This window comes from Tiliqua scincoides, chromosome 4 (assembly GCF_035046505.1).
Source record: "Tiliqua scincoides isolate rTilSci1 chromosome 4, rTilSci1.hap2, whole genome shotgun sequence".
Lineage (NCBI taxonomy): Eukaryota > Metazoa > Chordata > Lepidosauria > Squamata > Scincidae > Tiliqua > Tiliqua scincoides.
Window position 1 is genome coordinate 147,540,484 of NC_089824.1, and position 26,493 is coordinate 147,566,976.

Consider the following 26,493-nt stretch of genomic DNA (forward strand, 5'->3'; position numbering starts at 1 on the left):
ATATTTAAATCTTTATATTTGAAGATCAGGTTGTATTTTGGTAACTTAGTATCTTATTGAAATACAGCTCTGGGTATGAAGTTTGAAGTAATGTGAACAAACATTTAAACTACACTGCTCAAAACAATAAAGGGAACACTTAAACAACACAATGTTACTCCAAGTCAATCACACTTCTGTGAAATCAAACTGTCCACCTACGAAGCCACACCGATTGACAATCAAGTTCACATGCTGTTGCACAAATGGAGTAGACAACAGGTGGAAATCATAGGCAAGTAACAAGACACCCCCACTAAAGGAGTGGTTCTGCAGCTGGTGACCACAGACCACTTCGCAGTCCCTATGCTTTCTGGCTGATGTTTGGGTGACCTTTGAATGCTGGCGGTGCTGTCACTCTAGTGGCAGCATGAGGCGGAGCCTGCAACCCACACAAGTGGCTCAGGTAGTGCAGCTCATCCAGGATGGCACATCAATGCGAGCTGTGGCAAGAAGGTTTGCTGTGTCTGTCAGTGTAGTGTCCAGAGCATGGAGGCGCTACCAGGAGACAGGCCAGTACACCAGGAAATGTGGAGGAGGCCGTAGGAGGGCAACAACCCAGCATCAGGACCGCTACCTCTGCCTTCATGCCAGGAGGAACAGGAGGATCACTGCCAGAGCCCTGCAAAATGACCTCCAACAGGCCACAAATGTGCATGTGTCTGCTCAAGTGTTCAGAAACAGACTCCATGAGGGTGGTATGAGGGCCCAACGTCACAGGTGGGGGTTGTGCTGACAGCCCGACACCGTGCAGAACGTTTGGCAACCTCGCCACTGGTGCCCTGTGCTCTTCACAGATGAAAGCAGGTTCACACTGAGCACATGTGACAGAGTCTGGAGACGGCAGGGAGAACATTATGCTGCCTGCAACATCCTCCAGCATGACCGGTTTGGCAGTGGGTCAGTAATGGTGTGGGGTGGCATTTCTTTGGGGGGCTGCACAACCCTCCATGTGCTCGCCTGAGGTAGCCTGACTGCCATTAGGTACTGAGATGAGATCCTCAGACCCCTTGTGAGACCATATGCTGGCACGGTTAGCCCTGGGTTCCTCCTAATGAAGGACAATGCTAGACCTCATGTGGCTGGACTGTGTCAGCAGTTCCTGCAAGATGAAGGCATTGATGCTATGGACTGGCCTGCCCGTTCCCCAGACCTGAATCCAATTGAGCACATCTGGGACATGTCTCGCTCCATCCACCAGCGCCACGTTGCACCATAGACTGTCCAGGAGTTGGCGGATGCTTTAGTCCAGGTCTGGGAGGCGATTCCTCAGGAGACTATCCACCACCTCATCAGGAGCATGCCCAGGCATTGTAGGGAGGTCATACAGGACCGTGAAGGCCACACACACTCCTGAGCCTCATTTTGACTTGCTTTATGGACATTACATCAAAGTTGGATCAGCCTGTAGTGTGTATTTCCACTTCAATTTTGAGTATGACACCAAACCCAGACCTCCATGGGTTAATAAATGTGATTTCCATTGATGATTGTTGTGTGATTTTGTTGTCAGCACATTCAACTATGTCAGGAACAAAGTATTTAATAGGAATATTTCGTTCATTCAGATCTCGGATGTGTTGTTTAAGTGTTCCCTTTATTGTTTTGAGCAGTGTATATAATAACAGTGGGGGTTAGATTATCCCTTTCAAAGTTTCTGAAACATGAAATGAGCCAAGAACAGTTTTTTTTCTCATTCCTGTTACTCCTTACTAGAATTATATGCAGACATCATCATCCCCTCAAACTGCCTTTATACAATGTCATTCAAGTTTTCATACCCTGCATCAAACTATCCTTGGCAGACTTAAAAGGAAAACATTCAAATATGTTCTAATATTTACTGAAGCAACCCTCATGCATGTACTTTGCCACTGGGCCACTCAAACTGTCAGCATAGTTGAAAGAACCTGTATACTCCACCATTTGAAAGAACTTGTATACTCACATAAGAGAGCCTGTGTGATCACCATGATTAGAATAGGCCAACAGGTAGTCTATTTTGAGCTGCTAGTTTCATGCAGATTGCAGCAGCCACATGGAAACGGCTATCTACATGTGTCACCAGGTTACAAGTCTGGCACTGATAACTGTTCACCTAGTCTAGTAGTTCCCAAACTCTAAGCTGTGGCTCCCCACTGACCAATACATCAATTGTAGCCATATAGGGGAGTTGTGGCTAAGGGACCTACCAGTCAAAAGTGTTTGGGAACCACTGGCTTAGCCTATACCATCAAAAGTTATTCTTGCCTAAGGTATCAGCCTCCAGACTGTAGCCTGCTGCATTCACAAAAAGCCATCCAGGTGCAGCACTTTCCATTCCAGCAACCTTTCTTCTTGCCTGATTGTCCCACAACCGCACACAGCGCACCCACTGCTCCTGGGAAATCAAGGAGGGATCTAGGGCCATAGGCATCTGAAATGGCTGCCCAACACAACGCTGTGGGACAATCAGGCAAGAAGGTGGTTATTGGTGTAGAACAGAAAGTGCTGTGTCTGAATGACTTTTCCTGAATCCTGGAGGCCCCTGGCTTAAGGGAATGTGTTACGGATTCCAAAATTGTACCCAAAAAGGAGCTGATTATACAGGAATCACAGGTGGGTGGATAGTATTCAGTTTCCTTTACTCCAGTTTAAGAAACTGGATGCTACCCTTAACTCCTCAGACACATTTCACAAGACTTCAGAGTACCATATAAGATTAGCTCCACAGCCAAGTTTTACGTGATTCTTTAGTATATTAGCTTCCCAAATAGGAAGAGCATAAGTGAAATGAGCTGAAGACTGATAGCTTTTTCTTTTGTGACATGGCAGAATTTTACATTTTGTTAAAGTTGAGTAACATCCTTGTTTATGTTTCTTAATCAAATCATACAGGTGCTTATCAGAACAAGTATTACAGCTATGCATTCAGAATCGAATGATACTTGGATGTTCCACCATATGAGACTGCCTTCTACCAACTCGCACCAATAGTCCATCTAGTTTTGGTCCTGTTTAGGGGTGACAAACTTGTTTCATAGAGTTAGCCAAATAGTATTCATGGTGCTTGCAGAGGGCCAGAAGCAGTATCACACAGGAAGTGATATTAAGCAGACAATGGCCAGAAATAAGCACTTTGTTCTCACTTAAGGAACTCATTAGCTGTGACTGACAATCTGCAAGAGGCAATGTGCAAATTATGATTATATTTTCAAGATATGGAAAAGCCAGTCATCATATGGACCACCCTTTCAGCAGTGCCACTTCTACTGCAGCATCACTTTGCAGCTCTGCAGCTGAAAGGTGGTCTGTGAAGTAATACCTTGGCAGAAGTGGCATTGCTGAAAGGCATAGTCCACATGATAATAACTTCAGCAGCATTTCCCCCTTTCACCCCTCTTGGTCTGCCCTTTATCCTATAGCATTCCTTGCCCTCTGAGGCCTCCTTCCATCTCTCCCTCCCAGAGCCTCAGCAGAAGCAGCACTGCTGAAAGGGTGGTGCTATGAGAGCCTAATTATCATAATTTTTGCTGTACCAACCAGGACTTAAAAGCAGTGATCCTAAATGAAAATATGCATAGGAAAGTAGTGAGGTAGTGTCATACAAATCAACAGCATAAATAGGTAATTTAGTACAAATGCAAGTGTATGTTTAAGGGTTTTATTATCAAAGTCTTGTAAAACAATTTCAGAAACTGTACATCAACATGGCACAGACTGTAGCCTACTTTTGTTTTTACCTGCACAAAAGTAAATGCTCCAAAAACTTCCAGAACTAAGAGAGCAGGTTGCCCAACTACTTTGCATATAACATGAAATAACTGTGTGCAAAAGGTTACTATTTCAGTGGCTGTAACACAGATTTATTAGTTTATACAACTTGAGATCAAGTACATTATCAATTAGACTTGCTTAAAATCATCATGAAGTTTTAATTTTTAAAATGCACTACCTTTTTTGAAACAGTGAAATCAAATGTGGGTTATGAAGAAAGGACACAAGGTTAACTCCCTCATCTTGCCAAATACACAAGTTTTACATTACTATCTCAAGAAGTCCACATTGTCAAAAATCTTGACATTGTCAAAAACACACCACCTGAGAAGTATTTAAGATAACAGACTTAAAGTTCACCTTACATTAGGTATCAAAAAAGGCTAGTGCATTTCAACCTTGTTGAAGCCAAACAAAATCCACAAAAAAAAAAAAATTCAGCCACAGGGCTAGAAAGGTTATCTACCTCTATCAGAACGCCTGTTTCCAGATGAAAGCTAATGTTAGTTTCTGTGTCTACACTTAAGAACCTTAGTAGATCCACCATATGTTGTAGGAGATGAGGTTGTTTTTTGCCACAATTAACATGCAGCCAGTGCATTCCCTATACTGCTCTATTACCGCAAATGAATCAAACTCTAGAAACACTATTGTAGGTGAGCTGGTTTACTAAAAAGATCATACAACACAAAACAGTCCATGCCTGCCAAAGATGCATGCAGCTATTTGCTCAAAAAGGAACAAAGCAGCACCAAGTTAATAAGAACTGCTGGGCTACTCAATTCAATTTGGCCAATGACAAGAATGGAAACCCAGATATCACTTTCTCTAAAGCTTTTGATGTAATTATTCAATATCAGGAGCTTCACAACCAGTTATAGTCACAAGCTGTGTACATCTAGATTAAAATATTAAACAAGTACAGCATAAAGGAATCACACAGGAATGACACTGACGCATGTCGGTAGCCGTTTTTACCGCAAAGGCATTATTCAGTCACTCATATCCATATCTTCTTCATGATGATCATCCCCATTAACTTTGGACTCCCTTGTTGCATCTCCACTCCCTTTTTCAGTCGGTGACTCCTTAAGTTTGGGGGAAGCAGAATCTGCTGCCTTTTCTTCTTTTTTCTCTTTCTCACTATCATAGCCTTGCTCTTCTTCATCGTAATCTCTTGTGACCTGCTTTGCCAAGATAAAACACATAACAAATACAAGTAAGATGAACTTCAAAGCTCTCAGGATTTAGGATTAAGGAAAGCAGAACATACACACTCAAACCAGATTTTTAAACATACTTTGACATCTTTGTCACTTTCTGATTTTCTCTCTCGATCCTTCTCTTTGTCCTTGCTCTTTTTTTTCTTGCTTGTTGACCTCTCTCGTTCATCTCTACTTCTTTCTTTCTCTTTATCCTTTTTCTTCTCCTTTTTGTGTCTAAGAGAGATAGGAGAAATACAGGGTTCTTCATAGGCTCACTAAACTATTTAAGTCCTACTCCCCTGATCCACATTATACCAATTCCTATGCAAGATACGTTTATAGCAAACTGCTGCAGAGACTTCCATTACACTGATTATACTGAGTTGAGGAAATGCAGATATGGTGGAAGTTTGTATCAGAGCATGTTGCACCTGCTGTAGTTTAATAATAATAATAATAACAACTTTATTTTTACCCCGCCTTTCTCCCTGAAGGGACTCAAGGCGGCTTACAACAGGTTGAAACAGATTAAAAACATAATTTAAAACAAATAAAAACATATTAACACATATCATAAAAAACAGCAGTCAGATAAAAAATAGTCAGGTAAAAAGAGCATAGAGCAGCAGCAAATCATAAAAGAATCAGGCCTGTAAAAAAATATTAAGATGCTAAAAAGGCCGAGAACTCAGAAGGCTTGTTTAAACAGAAGGGTCTTCAGGCCTCGCAGAAGACAATGTTTACAATGACAAAGTCATTAATTCCTGTTATAAGATTTCTGTATAAGCTTGTTAATGAAAAAATGAAAAAAGCTGGTTAATGAAAACCAGATGAACTATCCCCCACCCAGTACTAAAATAATTCACACAAAAATATCCATAGCAGAAACAAGTCCCAAGAGCAATGCAAGAAGCTCTATCCCGACCCATCCCTTAATTTGTTTTACAGTTCTTCATGAAAGACCCAATTTAAAGAAAAGTATCCTATGAAGAATAAACCAGACAACAGAGAACAAATAAACCAAGAAATTCAATTTATGCAAGAGAGAGGAAGTACTTGACCTTTCCACCACTTATGTGGTAACTCTTCAGCATAAACAGTTACAGAGAAGAACATTTATGCAATAAAAGCTACATTATGTTTAAGATATTCTAGTATCAGCCATTATTTGCATGAATTTCTTGGAAGGCAACAACCACCAGTAGCTTGAGTTACATTTATTAGGAACGGAATGGCTCGCTAACAAGTTATAAGAAATTCCCTACAACAGAGAGTGTGGACAGTGGAAATACGAAGTCCTCATTATATCTTCCCAAAGGAATAATCCACATTTATAAATCTGTTAACTGTACAGACCTCTTTGGTGATGGGGATCTGGAAAGCTTTCTCTTAGGGGACCTGGGTTTTTTAGGTGATCTGGATCCACTCCTGCTTCTTCTGCGCCGTCTCTCTCTGTAGTTTATAGCAATAAAGGAGTCAATACACCTTCACATCATTAACATTTCCAATAAATTGTGAATAGTATATCAACATTCCTACAAAGATACACCTGTTCTCAAGCAAGCACGCGCACACAAAATAAAAAAATCCACTTCAGGCATTTTTTTAAAAGGACAGACACATAAAAGACTGTAATCTCTTGACTGAACTGTGAGAGGTGGTTGCGATATGTGTGCTACCACAGAAGATAGTTTGTTATCCAGGTAGCAATTAAGTCTGCAGAACAGTTGAAAACTGATCTTAAGACTTGCAGAGAAAAGCTGCTGCTTATGATTTTTTTAAAAAATCCATGATGCACACAAAGAGAAGAGCCTATTTCTTTGAAACTACTCCCCACCCCCCCGCCTGCACATAGTTCAAAGAGTAAAGTCTGTATGGATTTCTTTATTTCTAAGGGGAAAAAGCAGATTCTAAGAAATTATAGTTTGTTCATACTCAAACAGAGGAACTCGCATAAGTTGTCTAAAACATTTTGTTTCACTTCAGCTTCTACAACTTGGAATGCTTTTTGGTGATTAAGAAGCACCTCTCTTTCAGACAGTAAAAACCAATGCCATGAACTGGGGTAGTGATACCTTTTGGGCTACCTCAAATAATTTTTTTAAATGCAAATACATGGTAATGTAACACTCTGTACCTGCTTGTGCTTCTGGATCGTCTGGCTGTGCTGTAACTCTTTGGTGGCGTTTTAGACCGTTTTTTCTCTTTTTCTTCTTTCTTTTTTTCTCTGAAAAACCCCAGCAATATATTAAGTACCAGCAGAGTAGCTTGTTCCACTGACCTCCAAAGGACAAGTTGTTGTGTCTCTCATACCCTCCCAGTTAATCAAAACAGCCTCTTCTTTTGACTGCTGTTCTCACTCCCTTAAGTGACTGTCCTGATTTGTACATTATTACAATAATTCAGTACAAAATACATTTCAGAGTTACACAAAGTTTTCAGGGATTACCTGGATTTGGATGTGCTCCTAGACCTTCGAATGCGCTCTCTGGAATGAGACCTCCGTCGCCGAGGACTTTTAGATCGTCTCCTGCTTCTCGACTTTGAATGGGACCGTCTCCTTGATCTACTTCTTGACCGTCTACCAACCAAAACAGCAAGAGAGTTTATTTGACAACAGTATGTTATGGTATATGCGTTATTATGCAGCAATGTTAGCATTTTGTTGAGAGCAACCAAAAACGTGGACTATAACCCATCAACTTTTTAAAGTGTACAGATATTTGAAAAAGAATTAAAGAGATAGTACTTTCCCATTCACAGAATTCAGTAACTTGATAATCTTTAAAGCATGTTTCTTGCCTTCGTGGATTATGGACAAGACTTTCTGAGGCCTAGGGAGACTGCACAACATCCACAGGCCATAGAATGACTTCCACAGGTCCTAGAGGGCACTTCCGGAAGGCCCTTCTGAGGCTGTGGATGTTGTGCGCAGTCTCCACTGTTCTCAGAAAGGTCCCCAAAAGCCATGGAGGCCACTTCTCCAGATGGGATCAGAGCTGTGCTCCAGTCTCCTCTGGAACTCTTCTGAGGCGCATGGAACCTGCATGCAGCCTCTGGAGGTCCTAGAATGACACTTCTGGCTGAAAACTGGAAGTGCCCTTCTAGGACATTGGGAGGCCATTCTGAGGCGCATAGAGGCTGCACACAGCCTCTCAGAAGAGCCCCCAGAAGCGCCTCCTGAAGCTTCAGGTTGGGCCAAATGTGGCTGAATGGGGGATTGGGAGGACCTGTGTTGAGCCAAATCCGCAGATAAACAGGCTCAACCTGTACTTTCACAATACATGTGTCCACACTGTCCCATTGCAGACTGTCCAAACTTCAAATTCATAGAAAGGATTCTTAAATATTCTGAAGCAATACTTTCCAATACCCAGTAGTTCTAATATTTAACTTAACAGATGCTGAACTATGGATGCACCTGGAGACTTAGAGCATGCTTCAAGCAAGATCAGTTAACCAATAATAGAACCATATTTGTCCATTTGCTGAGCTGACATTCAAGTCCTGGAGCAATTCATTTTCATGTGCTATAACAGAATGATAAAAGTATCCTAAGAATTTAAATGAAAGAAGACCATCAATGACCCCTGTCCAAAAACATTTACCTGTGTCTAGAAGATGATGGAGTTCTCCTCCTCCTTGAACGTGATCTGGATCTTGAATGTCTTCTCTTATCATCTTTTTTATCTAAAATTGAAATATGATAAAGTGCTGGAGCCCTTATTGTTGTCACAAAATATCTACAGAAGTCTGGTTGTATACAATCTTGCACACAACTTGACACAAAGTTGCAATAGTGGCCCTCTTCCCATGAAAGCTAAGCTTTCATGAGACTGACATGAGGAAGTGGGCGCAGGACTGCATCAGCCATACACATAAACTAGCACATATGACAATAAAAAGTGCTGATTAACATACATGAATTCTTCAACATAGCTACGAAAATGTAGGCTGATCTGATTGTATTAAAAATAATGGGCAGCATCCCAAGTGGTGTTTCAACCCTCAGGAACTCCCTAATGGAAGCTCCCTCCACACACAGAAAACACATTCTGCTTGTGCAAGGGACTCCTTCCACTTGTGTAAGCATAACATTCTTTCTATTCACAGAGGGAGTATGACAGAAGAAGCACTTGTCAGGATGCTAGCCGAGATGAATAGAGAAAATATCAGAGAGCATATGCTAAGAAATACATACAACATGTAAAAGATGTATCACTCCACAACACTGGACTATATCCAATACTTCTCTTGACACAGACCCGTTCCAACATATGAATGAAGGATATCATCTGCGTCAGAAAACATTTTAGCACTTCCCAAAGATGGCTGAACGTTAACATAAGGTACATTACTCACAGCGTAGACAAAACAGACCATTTTTTTTATTTAACAAGAATATTATTTTCATGAGCCTGACCGTGGAAACATTTGCACCAGATAAGAGTCCCTGTGTTTTGCATGCATCTTCAACTACCTATCGTTACTCCCATATATCAGAGGTGGGCAAACCCCAGCCTGTGGGCATTTGAGGCCCTTGTGACTCCTAATCTGGCCCGCAGGGAGCCCTCAGTCTCCAATGAGCTTCTGTCCTGTCAAAGACTGTTGGAGCCCATGCTGGCCCACAACTGCTGGTTGCAACCACCAGATGCAAGCTGCAGGCAGAGTTAGAGCAAGGTCTTTTGTAGTCTCCTAGTGTTTTCTGCTTTTCCAAGCGCATTATTTTAACTTGTCCTCCCCTGCTGGCTCTGAACAACTTACGTCTCCATGGCTTTCTGGCCTGGTCTGTATGTTTTCACTGTGCAAGAGGTATGTGGCAAACAGTTGATACTTCTCATGTGGTTCTACATGCCTGTATTATAGTTCTTGCGTGTATTATATATGAATGAATTTTACTGAGCTTATTTATAAGTTCCAACTCTAATATATTCATTTATGTAAATTTATTCAAATTTGAAATGTAAATCGATTCTTTTTTCCTGGCCCCGACACAGAGTCAGAGAGATGATGTGGCCCTCCTGCCAAAATGTTTGCCCACCCCACCATATATCTTCTGTAACTACCAGCTGTATAATAACTTTACAGTGTTTCTCAAACTGTGGGTCAGGACCCACTAGGTGATTCGCAAGCCAATTTCAGGTGGGTCCCCATTAACTTCAATATTTTATTTTTAATATATTAGACCTGATGCTACCATGGTATGTGACTGCATTTGGGCAAATGTTACAGACCTGTACTTTTAACAAGCTACTATGTATATTCTTTTAACAATGATAGTCAATGGGACTTACTCCTGGGTAAGTGTGGGTATGATTGCAGCCTAGTATTGTTAAAAATTCTCCTGCTTGATGATGTCACTTCTAGTCATGACATCATTCCTGATGGGTCCTGACAGATGGGTCCCAGTGCTAAATGCATGAGAACCACTTACTTAAAAACATTCTCTTGGAATTAGCATCAGGAGAAGTTATACAGGTGGCTTGTGTTATCCATGGGTTTGAGATCTGCAGATTTCAGTTATCCACAGGTGCCAAACAGCCCCCCAAGCCCTCTGAGCTGACTGGAGCACAGCTCCGGTTGGGTCTGGAGGGTTTTCTGAGGCCCGAAGCTGGGCTCTAGTTGGGTTTGGGGGGAGGATCCAGAAAACCACGTGTTTCAATATCCACAGTTTCCCATTTCTGCAAATCCCCATGAATAATGGGCCCCCTACATGCCCCTTCACACATTTGGGGCCACTGCTGCTCAGAAACTTTACATTCTTGAAGTACTGAGAAAGGGGAAGGTATTTAAAAGGCTTAACTGAACACAACCTGCAGACTACTGATTGTGTCTATTGTTTCATATTGTATACTAATGTAAACTAACTCCTGTAATAAAATACTATTTTAAAGATGCTTTAGTTTACCTGGCTCTATAGCAGCAGATATCAGGGATTGTGCTTCTCGTACTCGTTTCATGGCTTCTTCTATTTCTTTACTGGAGGTATCCGATTTCAGACTGGGTGAAACTAGGCCTGCAGCTACATGGTTCAGCCTGGAATACAGAAAAAGTCAGTGGTTTTAAGGTACAGTGGGCCCTTTCTCCACAGATTGGTATCAGCAGATTTGAGCATCAGCGGATTCTGAACCCACACCTCAGAGGCCCCTCCAGGTTCAACCAGAAGTGACTTCTGGTTCAAGCTGGCGACTTCCGGTAGCATCTGGGAGGTGTTCTAAGACGCAAGGAGGTAGTGTATGGTCTCCGTGTGCCTTACAACGCCTCCTGTATGTGACTGGAAGTGATCTGCAGAGGAATCCTGGAGGCCTTCTGAGGAGGCTGGAAGACCAGTGCGACTTCCCAAGGGCACAGCTTCCAGGTAAGTTTTTGCAGCAAGTGTCTTGGCCCTCCACTGATTTCTGTATCTGCAGAGGGTTGTGGAACCGATCCTCCATGGATACCAAAGGCCTACTGTACAGGTCGTGCCTCGTTATCCACTGATTTGACTCACCGCTAATACCAGGGTCCACCATTAAATGTCTTGTAGCAAGGAAAAAAAGCAACGAAATCAGCAACGAAATCCCATTTCCTATCTTCGCGCTGTTAAGTATAATCCCATTATTATTCATTCCGTTTAGTGGTTTATTCACTAAATAAATTGAATTATTCATTCCACTTAGTGGTTATTTACCCCCTTTAGTGGTTGAATGCAGTATAAGATTCTGCAGTATAACATCCAAAGCATTCTGGGGTGATGATGGAGGAGCAAGAAACCTGAAGGTGGGTCTTTAAGACTATTTTTCCACCGATTTAGTATCCAATGATTTTTTTAATCCACTGAGGGTTCCAGAACGGAACCCCAGTGGATAATGAGGCATGACCTGCATAACCTACAAGGATCAACATACACCTTCTGTGCAACTGCGAGTTATCAACAGCATATGTAGTTTATTCAGAGCAACAATTTAGAAGGGATAAAAGGGTCTCCCTCTGAGAAATCAATAAACATATTCAAAAAATCCTAAGCTGTACACACAGGCTTCAGTAATACTGAATTTGCTTGACATAAACAGGAATATTGCCTGTTATACCGGAGCAAGAAGTGTTTCTTACGTGTAACTTGTGGCCTACCTGCACGTGGAAGTGGTTCCCTGCTGCATGGAGGAGGGCTGCCACAAAGCAGCAGAATTGGACAAGGGAGCATGGGCCAGGGGACGGTTTAGACCCGGAGGGGGTGGTGGTAGCCTAAATAGTTGGTGCAGCTCAGAGTAGACCTATAGGGGCTGCTTGGGGCTTGATAAAGGGTAAAGAAATCAAAATTTCCTTACCCCGAGGAGACCTCTGGCTACTTCCCTGGCCCTGCAGGACATAGCAGTGGCTGTTTTGGCACTGCCGTACTGTGGGGCAGCAGCTGAGAGAGAACTGGACTGTCAGTTCAGAAAGATTAGCTTCTGATTAGCTTCCCCAAAATTTCCAATTGAAAATTGTCATGGGGAGGAAAATGATGTTTTCCCCAATTTTTCCAGGCCTTCACATCTCTACAATTCCAGGACTTGTGGAGAGACCACAGCACAATGGTGACAGAACATGTTTTACATGCAAAAGGGCCCAGATTCAATTCCTCACATTTCCAGGTAGGACTGGACAAGGCTCCCGCTCAAAACCTTGGAGAGCCACTGCCATCCAGTGTTGACAACACTGAGCAAGGAGGAATGGTGATCAGACATAAAAGAAAGCATCTTCAAATGTTTGTGTAAACAATTTCAGTGCAAATACGAATACTCACTTTGGATCCACTGTGCTCATCAGCTTTAATAGTTGATCTGCTGCCAGAGACTGTAAAAAATTAACATAAAAATGGCATTTAGGTGTTTTAAACACTTGGACATTTTGGGGGGGGGGGAGGGTAGTAGTAATATCCAAACAATCACAAACTTAACACAGGAGAATTTGAAAATTTAAAGAACTTCAAAAGGCATCTTATCATTCTTGTCTAATCAATGTGTTAACCTCATAAAAGCAGGTTCACTAACATTTCTGCCATACTCTTTTCATCTTCCCAGGTCAGGAGCAGCTCTTTCCTGTCTAGCTATCAGTGGTCTGTATTGGCAGTTAATTCTCAGCTGACTTGCTTGAAAAGTTCTGCTTGATCAGGGGTAGTCTTGATTGCATGGGTACTTCCTTTTGATGTTTAAAGCTAAACCAAGAGCACTTAAGCTGCAATCCTATAAACACTTCCTTGGGAGTATGTCCTACTGAACAAAAGGGACTTTCTTTTGAGCAAACGTGAACAGTATTTTCCTGTTAGTGGCTTAATCTGTACTAACAGCAGTAGTTGTCTGCTTGGTACAGTTCATCTACACAGTTTAATCAACATTGAAGATCTGGTTCCTAATTAAACCTAAATGTTACACTTTAAAGCTAAACTGTAAACAAAATTCTCAATTATGATTAACGCTAAACCTAAATGTTAAAAGCTACATTGCAAGTTAAGTTTGAATTTGGTTCAAAACTCTGTTCTAGGTGTTTTGTGTTATTGTCCCACCCCCAAGTGTGCACGTCTATGAAAAATGAGCCATTGGGCTCAACAGCCAGCTTAGCACAAGACTAAACCTATTTACTCAGCTATAAGTAGGGGTGTTTGAAAATAGTGTTGTTTGTTGAATTAAAACACAACAGTTAATTGCTTTATTTCATGATTTAAATTCGCGTAGAAAGGGTTCTAATGCCCTAAATAAGCAAAGAAAACCATATGTAATGCAAGCTTATTTTTATCAACAAGAACAAACAACTCTAGCCATAAGGTGCACCAGGTTTGCTGGGACTTGTCCTTTAATGACAAGAGAGCAACAGTCCACAGATAATGAGGTTGCCTCAAATATTAAGAGAACTCCTAAAAAGGACAAGTAAAAGTTCATAAAACAGAGTATGTTGGCCAAGTAATACAAGATTGATTGTGAGGAAAGGAGACCATGGGAGTTGGAGTTTTAAGTTCATATTACTCATGGTTTTATCTCTCTCAGGCTTACTAAACAAACTAAATCCAGTTAGAATGTTAATGTCAACAGAAGATATACAGGAAAACCACCAGTAGATGGGCAGGCACCATGCAGCATTTTCCATTCAAAGTCTCATGTAGAATTGTTTGCCTAATAGGCAGACTGCACTTGTCTGGTTGGCAATTTCAACTTGCATGCAAGATGGTAAGGGAGAAGGATTTTCTATTTTTTAGGCCCTGAGAAATGTTTTGAAAAGGCAGATAAATCAAACTGAAGGTGATGTGCAATCCAAAGACAGGAGAATCTGAAAGCAAAAATCCACAGAATGTCTCTGGGCAAAATTTCACACCAAAAAGCAACGTATCACCAGAAACATGTGTAAGGCATATGCACACACCTAAATTAAGAACATATAGCAGAATGTACATAGTACTAATGGACAACTTCATTCATCTTAAAAATGACTAAATAAATATGAATTTGGGTTAACAAAACAAATAACTGTACGTTGGAACCAAATAGAGAAAACTTTTATTAATACGACTACTAAACAACTCTTGCTCTAATCAAAAGTGGTGCCATAGGACCTGGCACAATATTTAAGTGTCATAACATAGTGCTGCTTGGTAGCAGTCATTTTCACCATCAAATTCAAAAAAATAAATTAAAAAGAAACTTGGAAGGGAATTTTTTTTCTCAGTACTGCATCAGAGATGATAAAAGATGACATTTTCAAATGGATCACAGTTACAAAGTAACAGAATGATTGTTTTGCAATACTAGTAGTCAATATGAAACAAAATATCTATGCTACCTGTACTCTAAAACTGAGAAGAGGGCAGTCCTGAGATCAGTGGGGGCTGCACTCTCAGAGCCACTGTTGGTTCAATTCTGGAACGTGTCTGAGGGGTGCCCTCTTCTCCTCCCCTTTAAAGAAGAGGGAGAAGAAATGGACAGCTCTCAGAATGACCAGGAAGCTCACCCACCTCCACCTCTGATGGAGCCTTTTCGCGCTGTTGCTAGCAGTGCAAAATGCTCCACTGGAGCTTTTTTGCAGCACTGGAAGAGACGCTTGCCTCCTCTGAAATTGGAATTGGCAGGTGCCGCTTCTAGTGGTACAAAAAAGCTCCAATGGAACTTGGGCCATCTCCTTCCTCCCCCCCCCCTTTTTTAAAAGGGGGAATGGAGGAGATGGTGCGGAAGTAATTGTGGTGACGTCACCGCAATTACTTCTGGGTTGGGGGCAGATGGGGGTAGTCACGAAAAGTGCCAGGAATGCTACTGACCCAGGATGTAGTCAGGAATTACGGCTTTCACTCTGACTGGATTCAAAACAATGCCATGTGGTGGTGCCATTATGTAGCATTATTCAGAAGCAAAACAGAATGAAGACAATACTTCCTTTTCTCACTATAGAGGGGAAACATGGAGGGAAAAATGGCAACCATTCACCACCTAGAGCCCCAAGTGTTTCTACAGCCAGAATGCTGAAGCAGGCAGCAGCAGCATGGGATCTAGCTTCAAGAAACTCCCCACACAGAGTGTCATAACCCCAACCATACACTAAAAATTACCTTAAAATACTTTACATCTCAGTATTGCAATAGCAATCCTTGAAAAAACTAGTATAGCTTTGGTTCTTAAATGTTCAAATACTTGATTGTAGAATTATATCTAGTTTTCTTGGTAAACGTTTGTTAAAATTTTTATCAAAACATTATTTATTGATAGATGGTGAAACAGGAAAACTGAAACCCAGAAGAGGTATAGCAAACATACCTGTGAATTAAGATTTGCCCCAGGGATTCCTAGAGCAGCCAGGGCTGGGTCAAGAGTTGGAGCTCCTAATGCAGCCAAAGGAACAGCACCAATCTTTAAGAAAAAGAATTCATTAAAACAGCTGAAATTATACTTTCACTAAAGCATAAAGTACACAGCACATTACACTTTCTACATGGAAAAGGGAGTGATTTCTAATCAGTACTGTACTCTGTAATACAGGTGTGTGCCACTTGTTGGATATAAATTCTCTGATTCCCTGTTATGCAATTAGGTCATTAAGTGACCATTCAGCCCAATCTAGTGCCTTTGTTATGTAAACATACTCTCTCTCACAAGACACTCTCTGGTGGAGCAGGCTACTGGAGGCCAATTGCCTCTTTTTTGCATTAAGAGCCTCTTTACTGTGTAAACAGACACTCTGCTGCAGGCTATGGGAGACCTGATTGCCTCAATAAGAGCCTTAAAGCATTTCTGTAAAATGACACTTTTAGTGTCACTTGCAGGGACACTAGGAATCACAATGGAATAGTGACTATTCTAAGTTCTACCTGTAGATTTCTTCACCCCCTTCTACCTCACAATAGCCCTCCCCAGGGGATTCTAGGGGAAGACCAGACACAGAGTGCTTCAGAATGCACAGAGTGGTGGGAAATCATTCCAAATTGGGCAGCGGCACCTTACAGGAGTGGAAGCTCTAACTGTGCAAGATGCCTCTGCATGGTATTGGTCCATTCTCCTGTCTCCCATGTCCCATCTTCTGGGTCCCCACCCCTTAGAAAAGGGAGGGGAGTAACTCAGGAATGGGAGCAGCAATTGAGGAGAATCCTTCCACAGGCAATACTTAGGAGCAATTAACTGTACTTACAATGCCCTAATTAGAAATGCAAAATTGAACCAGTTAATTAATTGGTTCAAGTGATTAAACAAATGCTTTCAATTAACTGGGTGCTATTTTGGAAGTAGTAGTAGTTCTCTCCCCTCCCCCTTCTAAATTAGCATCGGTCATTTCTTTCTGACTTGGGCAACAAGATGGAAAGAAGGAATTAAGTTGCAGGTGTGGAGGCTCAGGGCTTCGGTGTGCTGTTACCACTACTGGTCCTCATTTCATTCCAGAGAAGGGCAAAAAAAAAGAAAGAAGACAAGTTCACTGCCAAGGTTAGATATCACACTAGGCAAGGTTGAGCAATTCAGTCCATTTCCTTGGAGGTAATTCAATAATCCAGAGAACTATTCTTTTTCTTCAGAATTAGTTTTATGCAGATTTTATCAATTACAGTAAAAGCCATATAATGTGACACTTGGAGAACAGGACGCTGGTTACCCCAATGTGCTAGTTAACAAAGTTTTCACTACTCCCAGGGTTCCCTCTATTCTATTTGAAAGGGTTCCCTTTGTGGTGCCTCCTCACCCTCTTTCCTTCATGAGGGACCTCTAGGACAACAATATTCAACTTCCTTTCTTCCAAAGCCCTTGTGCAGCAGGAAGTGGAACATCTTCATTCATAGAGGTTCTCATGAAGGAAGGAGGGCAGAGAGGCACTGCAGAGGGAGCCCTGCTAGGTAGGTGAGGGAGGGGGCTTAGAGGTGGGCAGGTGGTCTACTTCATTAAGAAACCTACTCATTCAACTGGCATCTCCACCCACTCCGCCAGAGATGCCCATTAATTGAGTAGATTGTTTAAGATCCAGATAACACAAATTTTGCTGTACTTGAGTATTTAACAATACTATTAAGGAATCTTACAGCCCAATCCTATGTATGTCTACTCAGAAGTAAGTCCCATTATAGTCAATGGGGCTTACTCCCAGAGAAGTGTGGATAGGATTGGGCTGTTAATCAGACGATAGCCTCAGCTTTAAGTCATGGCTGGCCAATGTCTGGGACAGACTTCGGGGGTTCATCCCAGACAATTCTTACTTGCCACTGTCAGAGTTATTTGCAACACTGCTGCAGGCTATGGAATGTTGGGGGATGTTGTGAGTGAAAGTACTTACGTACAGAGAAACAAACACTGGATGTGCTTTCACACAGCACAAAATGTGTAAACGTACCTGAGAAAGTGGGTTGGGTGTAGGCAGGAGTCCACCTCCCGGCAGAAGACCTGCCACAGCATTAGCTGGTGCCAGGAGAGACAAAGCCTTAGTCTCATCAGGAATAACTCCTGCAGAGAGACAGCTTTGCATTAGAAGACACTCATCAATGACATTTTTAAAAAAAACCACACACAAATACACCCAGAAAATGTCTCCCTGAAACACCACCTGAGTTTGCTGCAAGTACTTATGTTGGCTACAATATAAATGTTTGATCTCTTAATAATTTAGCATTAATTGGTATGTCAGAATGAAACTGCAATGTGTGAAATTTGACTGTTCCTTTTTCTCTACAAAAGGTTAAGTTCTAGAATAAAAAAATAGCACAATACACACTACTTTTGTGTTAACACTGCCAAGATTTCATCACCTGTACTCGATTTTTAAGTCATGAACCAAACGTAAGCAAGCACAGTCGGTTCTCCAGTGGTGTGCTCTCAACTTTCAAAAGCTGTTTTATGAACAACGACTCGTGTCGGCTGCTTCACTATAAAGCACACAGAAAAATCAAGATACACAAGACAAAAAAAGTTTGATTTAGGGGTTAATAATATGGTACAGTTCACTATGATCTTTTACACCTACCATACAACTTTTGTAAAACTTAAAAGAGAAGGCAAGGAAAAGTGTAGGGCTTTTGCTGACATGTTACATGGATATGAAGGTCTCCACAGAGCTCCAAATATAAGTTCTGCATAGTAAGATATATATGTCCATGTGTCTGTGTTCATGTAAACACTGAAAACTGTGGCACATTCCTTACCTGTGCAGTAAACTGCATGGTCCACTGTATGTCATGCTTACTGTACCAAGAATGCTGTTGCACACTGCCTTTTCAGAAGTAACTTCTGCTCTACAGCTTTGTAGCCAGCTAATTGTCTATTTTTACTGCCTATCCTAGATAGAGAATAGCCTCACTACAAGGTCCTATGTGGGACAAACAGTGTTGATCAGTCTTATCTATCCAACAGCAAAAGCCCTATACGTATGGATTAATCTGTTAACGTGCCCAAGCCCCCAGTGTGAGAGTTCAGAACAAAAAACAACTGTACTATATATTTGCAAATACCAGTAGCGTTTCTGCAATACATATTAAAAAGACTGCATCTCATCATAAAACATACAATATGTACAGGGCACTTAAGAGAAACTGGATAAGCTGCAGAAGAAAACTGTTGGGTGGTATTTTCAGCAGGGCCTGGTATATAGTTCAGGCTGAACCAGGGAAAAGAACTGTAAAACACAACAACAAAAAAGAAAAACCACTGTTAAATAAAGGTAATGGTTCCTTCCACCTATACTGAGAAGTGCCGATAATATAAACAAATGTATAATACACAGCACTGTTATCTTTCTTCTGTCACTGAGCTGTCATAATTTCAATACCAAAAGTTATGGTGGGAAAAGGGGGAAAGGTCATTTAGAGACAGGGCATTAACGCATCAATATATTAACATACCTATAGAAATTTATGGGGTAATTTTGCATGCAAAATTATGTCTCAGAGGATATTATTTAAGTTTACACACAATTAGTGCAACTAAAACATTTCTCGCATCTAACTAGAAATCCTCTTAGACTTATCTTGAGACACCTCACAGAAGATCTGCATCCATTAAGTAGTCATGCATCTGATCCTCTCATTTTTAGAAAAAAAGTTATTCAGAAATAAAACTACAATTTTTAAAAAAGCAATGAGGCCCCTCACCAGTTAATTTTCATGCGTCAAGAGTTTTTTACTGCTGCTTTGTTAGAACCATGAAATACTGCATGAATGTGTAGAAATGAAGAAAAAGAAACAGACAAAAGAAACAAACATTAACCAAAGAACCTACACAACACCACCCATAGCCATTGTTAATATTTTTGAGTTCCTTCCAAATCCTTGAATTTCATAGTGAAGTTGACAGTACTATGCCTTACCGTGAACTTTGTGTTGTCTAGAACACAAAGCAACAGCCAACACCAAGATATATGAACACACTAAAAACAGGAACGTGACAGATATAGAGTGGCTATGATCAAGCACAGTGCAGTATTTAATACTTCAAAGTTAGAGCATGTTAAAAAACCATTATCACCACAATAGTCAAAAATGTAGACGAATTCAGCAAAGTACTTAAGCATGGTCCTTGATGTATGCAAACACCTCCATTAAATCTGGTATCCGACTGCGCAATGCTTAAGTACCAAGCAGAAATGGGCTCTTGCAACATGAACATCTGCTATATGCTTCCCGTACAGCAAGAAGAATTGCAAGAACAAAGTACTCAAAGTTAATTTTTAAAAGGTATTATTCTGATACAGTACTATGTACAGAATTTTAATTCTCTATCAGCCACAAAACTGTGTATGGACCAAAACTTGAACAAATTAAGTCCTTGAAAAAAAGAGTTGTTTCTCAAGTTGCATTCAACAAACTTCAAGAAACACTCAAGCACTAGACTTTGCTGACTTCTTAGTGGCAGATTTGTCATCTAGTAGTCTAACTCAACGAAGAAAACCATACTTACAAAGGAGAAAATTATTATATATCAAAACCTTTGAACTTCTACTGACCTACAATCCTTAAACGCTGGTCTACAGATACTGCTTCTGTAAGCTAGGGCCAAACCAGGTGCAGTAGTAGCAGTCCTGTCTCAATCACATAAAGAGACGGGGGGGGTGAAGGAGTTAATTTTTCATATCAAAAGGAACACATGGGTTAGGGGAAATGAAGCCTATTTCCACCTGTGGCTTATCCTTTTGCAGGCCCCGTCTCCATCTGTTTTTCTCTGAGCACGCTTTCAGTACTGGAGCTCAGATGAGTAAAACCAAAACGAACAGGGAGACAGATAGCAAATAGGTCAGCTGTGGACAAGTACAGGGGTCCAGGCACTTCATCTGTGTGTTCCTTTTATTGTTAAATCCCCCTCCCCAGCTTCTTCATTGTATATAACTAGGGCACATCCACATGTAAACACACTGTTGCTGTCGCATAGAGATTGGCCCTAAAAAGTAATGTTCACATGAGAACCTAATGTCCAAAATAATGAGGAGGAAATTATACTCCAAGAAAGTTCCACTCTGAAAAAGACTGTGTCTCACTACTCATACAGTAATTTAAAAACTGATCATGTCTAGAAGTTCCATACGCTATTTATAGTTCCAGTCAGGAGTATTCTAATGTTCGTGACTTGGTCTTGCCAGCCACCTGGACACATGCGTTCTTCTGCCTTGTTTATGTGTAAACAGACTTTCACAAAAACAGATACTGCAGTTAAGGTTTAAGACTGCAATCCTACATACAGGCTGCCTAAATCCCAATGTCTTCAGTGAGATTTAGCAACCTACATGCACAAGGCTTTAGCACAAGTCTGCAGATTTTTTTAAAAAAATTCTAAGCCGGTGATTTGAGATGATTTCTAGTTCATCAATTAATGATGCCTTTTGAACAGCCATGCTGAAATCTACAGGAGGTTCACATGATACATTAGAAGAGCAGACTTCTTGGTACAGAACTAGAGAATTATGTTCCCAAACCCTGCTCATTGTTTTTTCAAGTTACTGTAACACCCTAAAATGTAAGAGAAAGAAGAGAGAGAGAAAAAAATGTTGTTAACAAGTGATTACACCAGGAAAACACTTGGGGACTTGAGTGCTTGCTGGCCTTTAGTTAATGTCTAGAATCCCCTGTAGCTGCAGAGGACCCCACTGTTTCAGTCATCTGGAAGGGCTTTTGCATTTGCCTTCTCCACTACAAAAATCACACACACAAATAACAGAGAGAAAAGTTTATTATTTAGTGAAATTCTAGAAAATATAGCAAGGCTGAACAAAAAAAAAATGCGGAATAAGATCCAATACCCAGTGCCCATTTAGCACCTTTGGATATATTTTCTGACTAACAGAGATTATCAAACCCTTGGTATACCAGAATTTGAAGTGAGCGTCCGTGCTTTCGAATTGGCAACTCAAGGAAACAAACCATTTGCTTTCTGACTTCTAGCAACTTTCACACATTCTCCACGAGGAAGAACAAACTGTGTGATGACACAGACTGAGCAACTTAAAGCAACCTTTTTGGCTTATGTATGTGAGTTTCAAAATATTGCTCAAAAATATGCCTTAAAGGGGCCTGATGAAAACAAAAGGTTTAAAATAATGCTGCTTAAACATATTGGTACGCTAAACTTCTTTGTCAAAAGACCGACAGGTCAGACCCAGCGTTCATTGAACAGTTAAATGCTGGTTTTGCTTTTGTGTGAGAACTAGATATGTCAGTATACCAAGGGTTTTAAAAATATAAAATAGCTTAGATGTTTTACATGCAAAATTCCATGCTATTAAACTACATCAGGATATAGCGCCATGGGTCTATGGCTTCATAGATCATTAAACAATGCACAAACCTTCTGCATATGGTACGACTATCAAGGCTCTGTCAACGAATACAGTATTTGTCAGATGCTGCGCCACAACTGCAGAGTCGGATTCTTGGAACTTTACAAAACACACACGTGAGGACACAGGCAAAGGGGAGTCACTGAAAAAGAAAAAGAGATGTAAGATTAACAGCAGCAAGAAATTATCTGACTGAAGATGGACTTGAACGTTTACATTACTATTTAGTGTAATTAAATTAAGCTAGTAATTAGCTGCAAGAGATATGGCTGGGCTATCAACTTGCTCTAATGTGTAGGGTTGCTGGGTGTCATTACATCCAAGTATAAAAAAAACAAAAAACTATTAAAGAACAAGGCAATATGAAAGATGTATGCCTACCATAAGAAAGCATCATTACAACAACAACCACACACACACACACACACACACACACACACACACACACACACACACACTCATATTTCTGTATAATATTCTTTAACAATGAGTTGTTAAACTAGATATGAAGGGAAGAGACCCCTAGTGGTACCTATGAGAAATAAGTTAATTTGACATCCACTAAAATTAGTGATCTGGAGTACTAGTGATGAATGGACCAACTCCAAAATCTGGGGTAAATGGTTGGACACTGTCCAGGCCAATCTTGACTGGATAAGTTTTGGTCCACAGTGGGTGCTATGAGCTCTCCCACCAGGAGCAGAAAGTTATCAATTTCTAAAAATGTATTGTTTCATGATACTAATAGCAATATAATGACTTGAAAAAAATAATTATCAAAGTTAAAAGTTGTAATAAACTTTGTTATCAACTAACAATCCCTGTTATCGTTTTCTGTTGGCAGAAGTGTCCTTAAACTTATTTATTTTTTTGCAGATGTTGATTTTTCCCTAGGTAAGAAAAGTGCAAAAAGTACTGTTTTTATTCCAAGGACCCATTTTTACAAATTATAAGTATAAATTATAGTACTTTAAAAAGTGTGCTAGATAGGTGATGTAGGTGGTATCACCTACTCCCCCTTTCCAGCCCAGATCCACCTCCTGACTCTACTTCAATTTATGCCAGTTAAAGTGTTGGCATAGGTCCAAAGAGACCACTGGAGACCAGGTGGCCTACAGAGAAATAAGTAAAGAAGTTGTTTTTTTTTTACTTAACTCTCCCAAGCCCATCTCTGTTGCCGGCCCATAGCATGCAGTGTGTGCTCCAGGCTGGCCAAGGATGAGATTGGGCCCCAAGTTGATTAATATGTGTAAGAAAGTATGAATTGGTGTGGCCAAGATTGAAAGATATCTTTCTTACTCCATTGCAAGCTCTAAGGTACCACTTTGACAGAAAAAGAAATTAAAATATAAAAAATCAAGTACTAACTTTTCCAGATAAAGTTACTCTCTCTGAGCCTTTACTTCTTTTGTACTTTTTTCCCATTTATATGCTGCCTTTTCACCAAACAGTCTCCAAATACTTTCACTAATCAGAAAATTTTCAAAGGAGTAAACATTCTTACACAACAATGTGTAACAATTCATATGGATTGACATGCTAATCCTAAAGTATTTAATAACTTGTCAACTTGTAGAATTTGGCAACTTTTGCACCTTGCAACATTACATTTCCTTTCACCAGCTAAGCCAACTAACTAGTTCAACCTTGAAAAAAAAATGAGATCAACATGATAATTTGATCTCTCTACATCATAAGCAATTGTGTTCAAGAATCATTTTAAACAATAATATTTCTAATACTTGGTTTTCTCTTAAATGCATTTCAATCCTGAAAAACCACAATTCCAAAGAGATTCCCCACCTTTTTAACCGCATTTGGTACAAGGCCTTTGCCTATGGAAAAGGCTCCTATAAATTAGCCAATCAGATTGCAACAGGGTCACCAAGCATTCTTTAGTCATAGTAGCTGTAGGATAGAATGGAGGCACCCTCCCCCAACAAGAGAATACTTGACCTCAGGAGCAGGAGAGCTGCAATTTCTTTCCTAGACTTCACAAAGCCTGCAAATTGTGCATTCTTGGGATTTCTTTAGTTGGGACATAATTAATCCAATTAACTGGTCCCAAATACATACTATTACTTAATCAGATAGAGATCTGATCCACTAAAGCACAAAAGGCACCTAATCCAGCATACTTTACCCATGAGACAGTCAACCATAAACTGGCTTAGTTTTGCAATCCTATGCACCCTTATCGGAGATTCCCACTGAAGTTAATGGGGCTTTCTTCCCAAGCAGACATGCATAAAACAGCATTCTTTCTGCACAATCCTATGCAAGTCTACCCATAACTTAATGGTGTCACTGAATTCAATGGGACTGACTCCCAAGTAAGAACAATTTCATAAAGCATTTGACTGATAGAGAGCATGATGGCTGCTTTTTAATAACTTTTTAAACAACTGCTTTTATACTGCTCATTTTATTGCTGCTGGCCTTGCTGTTTTATTACTTATTTTATAATTTTATGTTTTTATGTATGCTATGTCTTTTAACTGTTGTTAGCGAACTTGGGTGCCCTTTGGGGAGAAAGGCGAATTACAAGTTAAATAAATAGATCAATAGATAAATAAATAAAGCACAACAAAGAGGCTCTTAATGAAGCAATCAAATCTCCCACAGCCAGAGGCTGTTAATGCAAAGAGGCCATCTCTCTCCAGTAGCCTGTGCGGCCTGCTAGTGTCTGGCAGGAAGAGTCTGCTTACACAACAAAGGCCACAGGCTGTGCTGAACGTCCGCTTAGTGACCTAATCACATAACAGGGATTGGAGAATGTCTCCCCATTGTTAGGTGGCGGCCACCTGTATGTATAAAATTACGGCCCTCGCAATCCATCACGGAACCAGGATTCTGCCCAGTGCTAAAGCATCCACTCTTTTTCATACCTCAAAAACCTTCAGATCACTGACTCCAGAGAATGTTTCGGAAGCGCAGCAGCTTCTCTGCCACCACTCCTTGAGCGCAGGCAGGCAGTTTTCTCTGGCATCGCCAGCCGCAGAACTGCGCTGAAAATGCCAGCAGATGCCCCGACGAGGCTACAGTTGCAGCCAGGCGGGAAGTGACAGCCCACGGCAGCGAGGATGCCTCTCCTGCCCCCGGGCGCAGTCCGAAGGGCCCTTTCAAAGGCGCCCCTCGCCGCCCCTTCGCGCTGCCGCCCTGGAGAGCCGGAGACTAGGAGGCTCGGCCTCGCTCCACTGCCCACGCCGCAGGTGCGACCCATTGTCTCCCGAGCCCGCGTCTCGACGGCCGCTCGGCGCAGGGAGGAGCGTGGCGGCCCGGCCTGGCCCGCTCTACCCGCCAGGCCGCGCGGAGGCCCAACCCGCGGCGGCGACACTCACTCGGGAGGGAAGAGGCGCAGCTCCTCGATCTTGCCCAGGAAGCCGAAGAGGGTCCGCATCTGCTCGGAGCTGGCGCTCGGGGAGACGTTGGTGACCTGGATCACGTCGGTGCCGCTGCTCGAAGCCATCGCGCTGCCTCCTGCTCCGCACTACAAGCGCATCGAGGGCGCGGCCCTGGACCAGCGGTGGCGGCCTCGTGCCCTCAGCGCTTCCCGCCGCCGACAACGGGGCCCCTTCCTCGTCGCTCGCTCGCTCGCTCCCGCGCGCGTGCACACGCACCAACCGCCGACCAGCGTTCGTTCCGCCACCAGCCTGCCCGCCTGACTGGGCCGCAATATCCCACAATCCTCAGCAGCGCTCCCCGCCCCGCGCATGCTCACATCGAGCCACCCGGGAGGGAGCAACGCACGACCCGACGGATGCGCGTGCGCACTCCAGCCGTCTCGCTAGGCGGCCCTTGGAACGCTCCGGCGCGCGCATGCGCAAAGCTTGCACTCGGGTCTTAGGCGATGACGTCAGAGCAAGTAGTTTTCTGCGCTGGTCGGTGTCGGTCTCAGCGTTGTGCGATGGCAGAGAAGGGGGCGGGGCGAAGCAGCCCTGGAATCTGGAACTAGAGGGTGGCCTGACTGAGAATGAATGGAGCTCACTGGAGCTTCCCTTGTGCATTTTGCCATTGGCTTTTCAGCCTTGGGACAGTAGCTGTGGCAGGCCCAGGTCATGATTCTACAATTCAGTGGTCTTCTACCTCTTTGGTGCCATGACCCCAATCAATCAATCAAGAGACTGGGGACCCACAGTCTATCCAGCCTTCTCCTGGGACCCCATCCTCCCACCCTGCCTCCTTCTGGAGAGAAGGATCTCTCCAGACTGGCAGAATGGGCAACGAAATGGCAGATGCGCTTCAATGTCAGTAAGTG

At 41.9% G+C, this 26,493-nt stretch overlaps 1 protein-coding gene across 2 annotated transcripts; it reads right to left on the reverse strand.

Moving 5' to 3' along the window:
• Nucleotides 1-3,668: 3,668 nt before the first annotated feature.
• SRSF11 (serine and arginine rich splicing factor 11) lies at nucleotides 3,669-25,938 on the reverse strand. Of its 2 annotated transcripts, none has more exons than XM_066624088.1 (12): nucleotides 25,577-25,938; nucleotides 22,244-22,377; nucleotides 17,811-17,920; nucleotides 15,758-15,850; nucleotides 12,766-12,815; nucleotides 10,909-11,036; nucleotides 8,609-8,690; nucleotides 7,450-7,581; nucleotides 7,138-7,227; nucleotides 6,357-6,452; nucleotides 5,096-5,234; nucleotides 3,669-4,979 (listed from the first exon to the last, which is right to left on the reverse strand). In XM_066624088.1, exons 1-12 carry the CDS (start codon nucleotides 25,702-25,704, stop codon nucleotides 4,788-4,790), a joined length of 1,374 nt encoding a protein of 457 aa, XP_066480185.1. In that variant the 5' UTR covers nucleotides 25,705-25,938; the 3' UTR covers nucleotides 3,669-4,787. The 2 variants fall into 2 exon arrangements, with proteins under 2 accessions (XP_066480185.1, XP_066480184.1); XM_066624087.1 differs by having other exon boundaries at nucleotides 3,669-4,982.
• Between the last annotated feature and the right edge of the window lie 555 nt (nucleotides 25,939-26,493).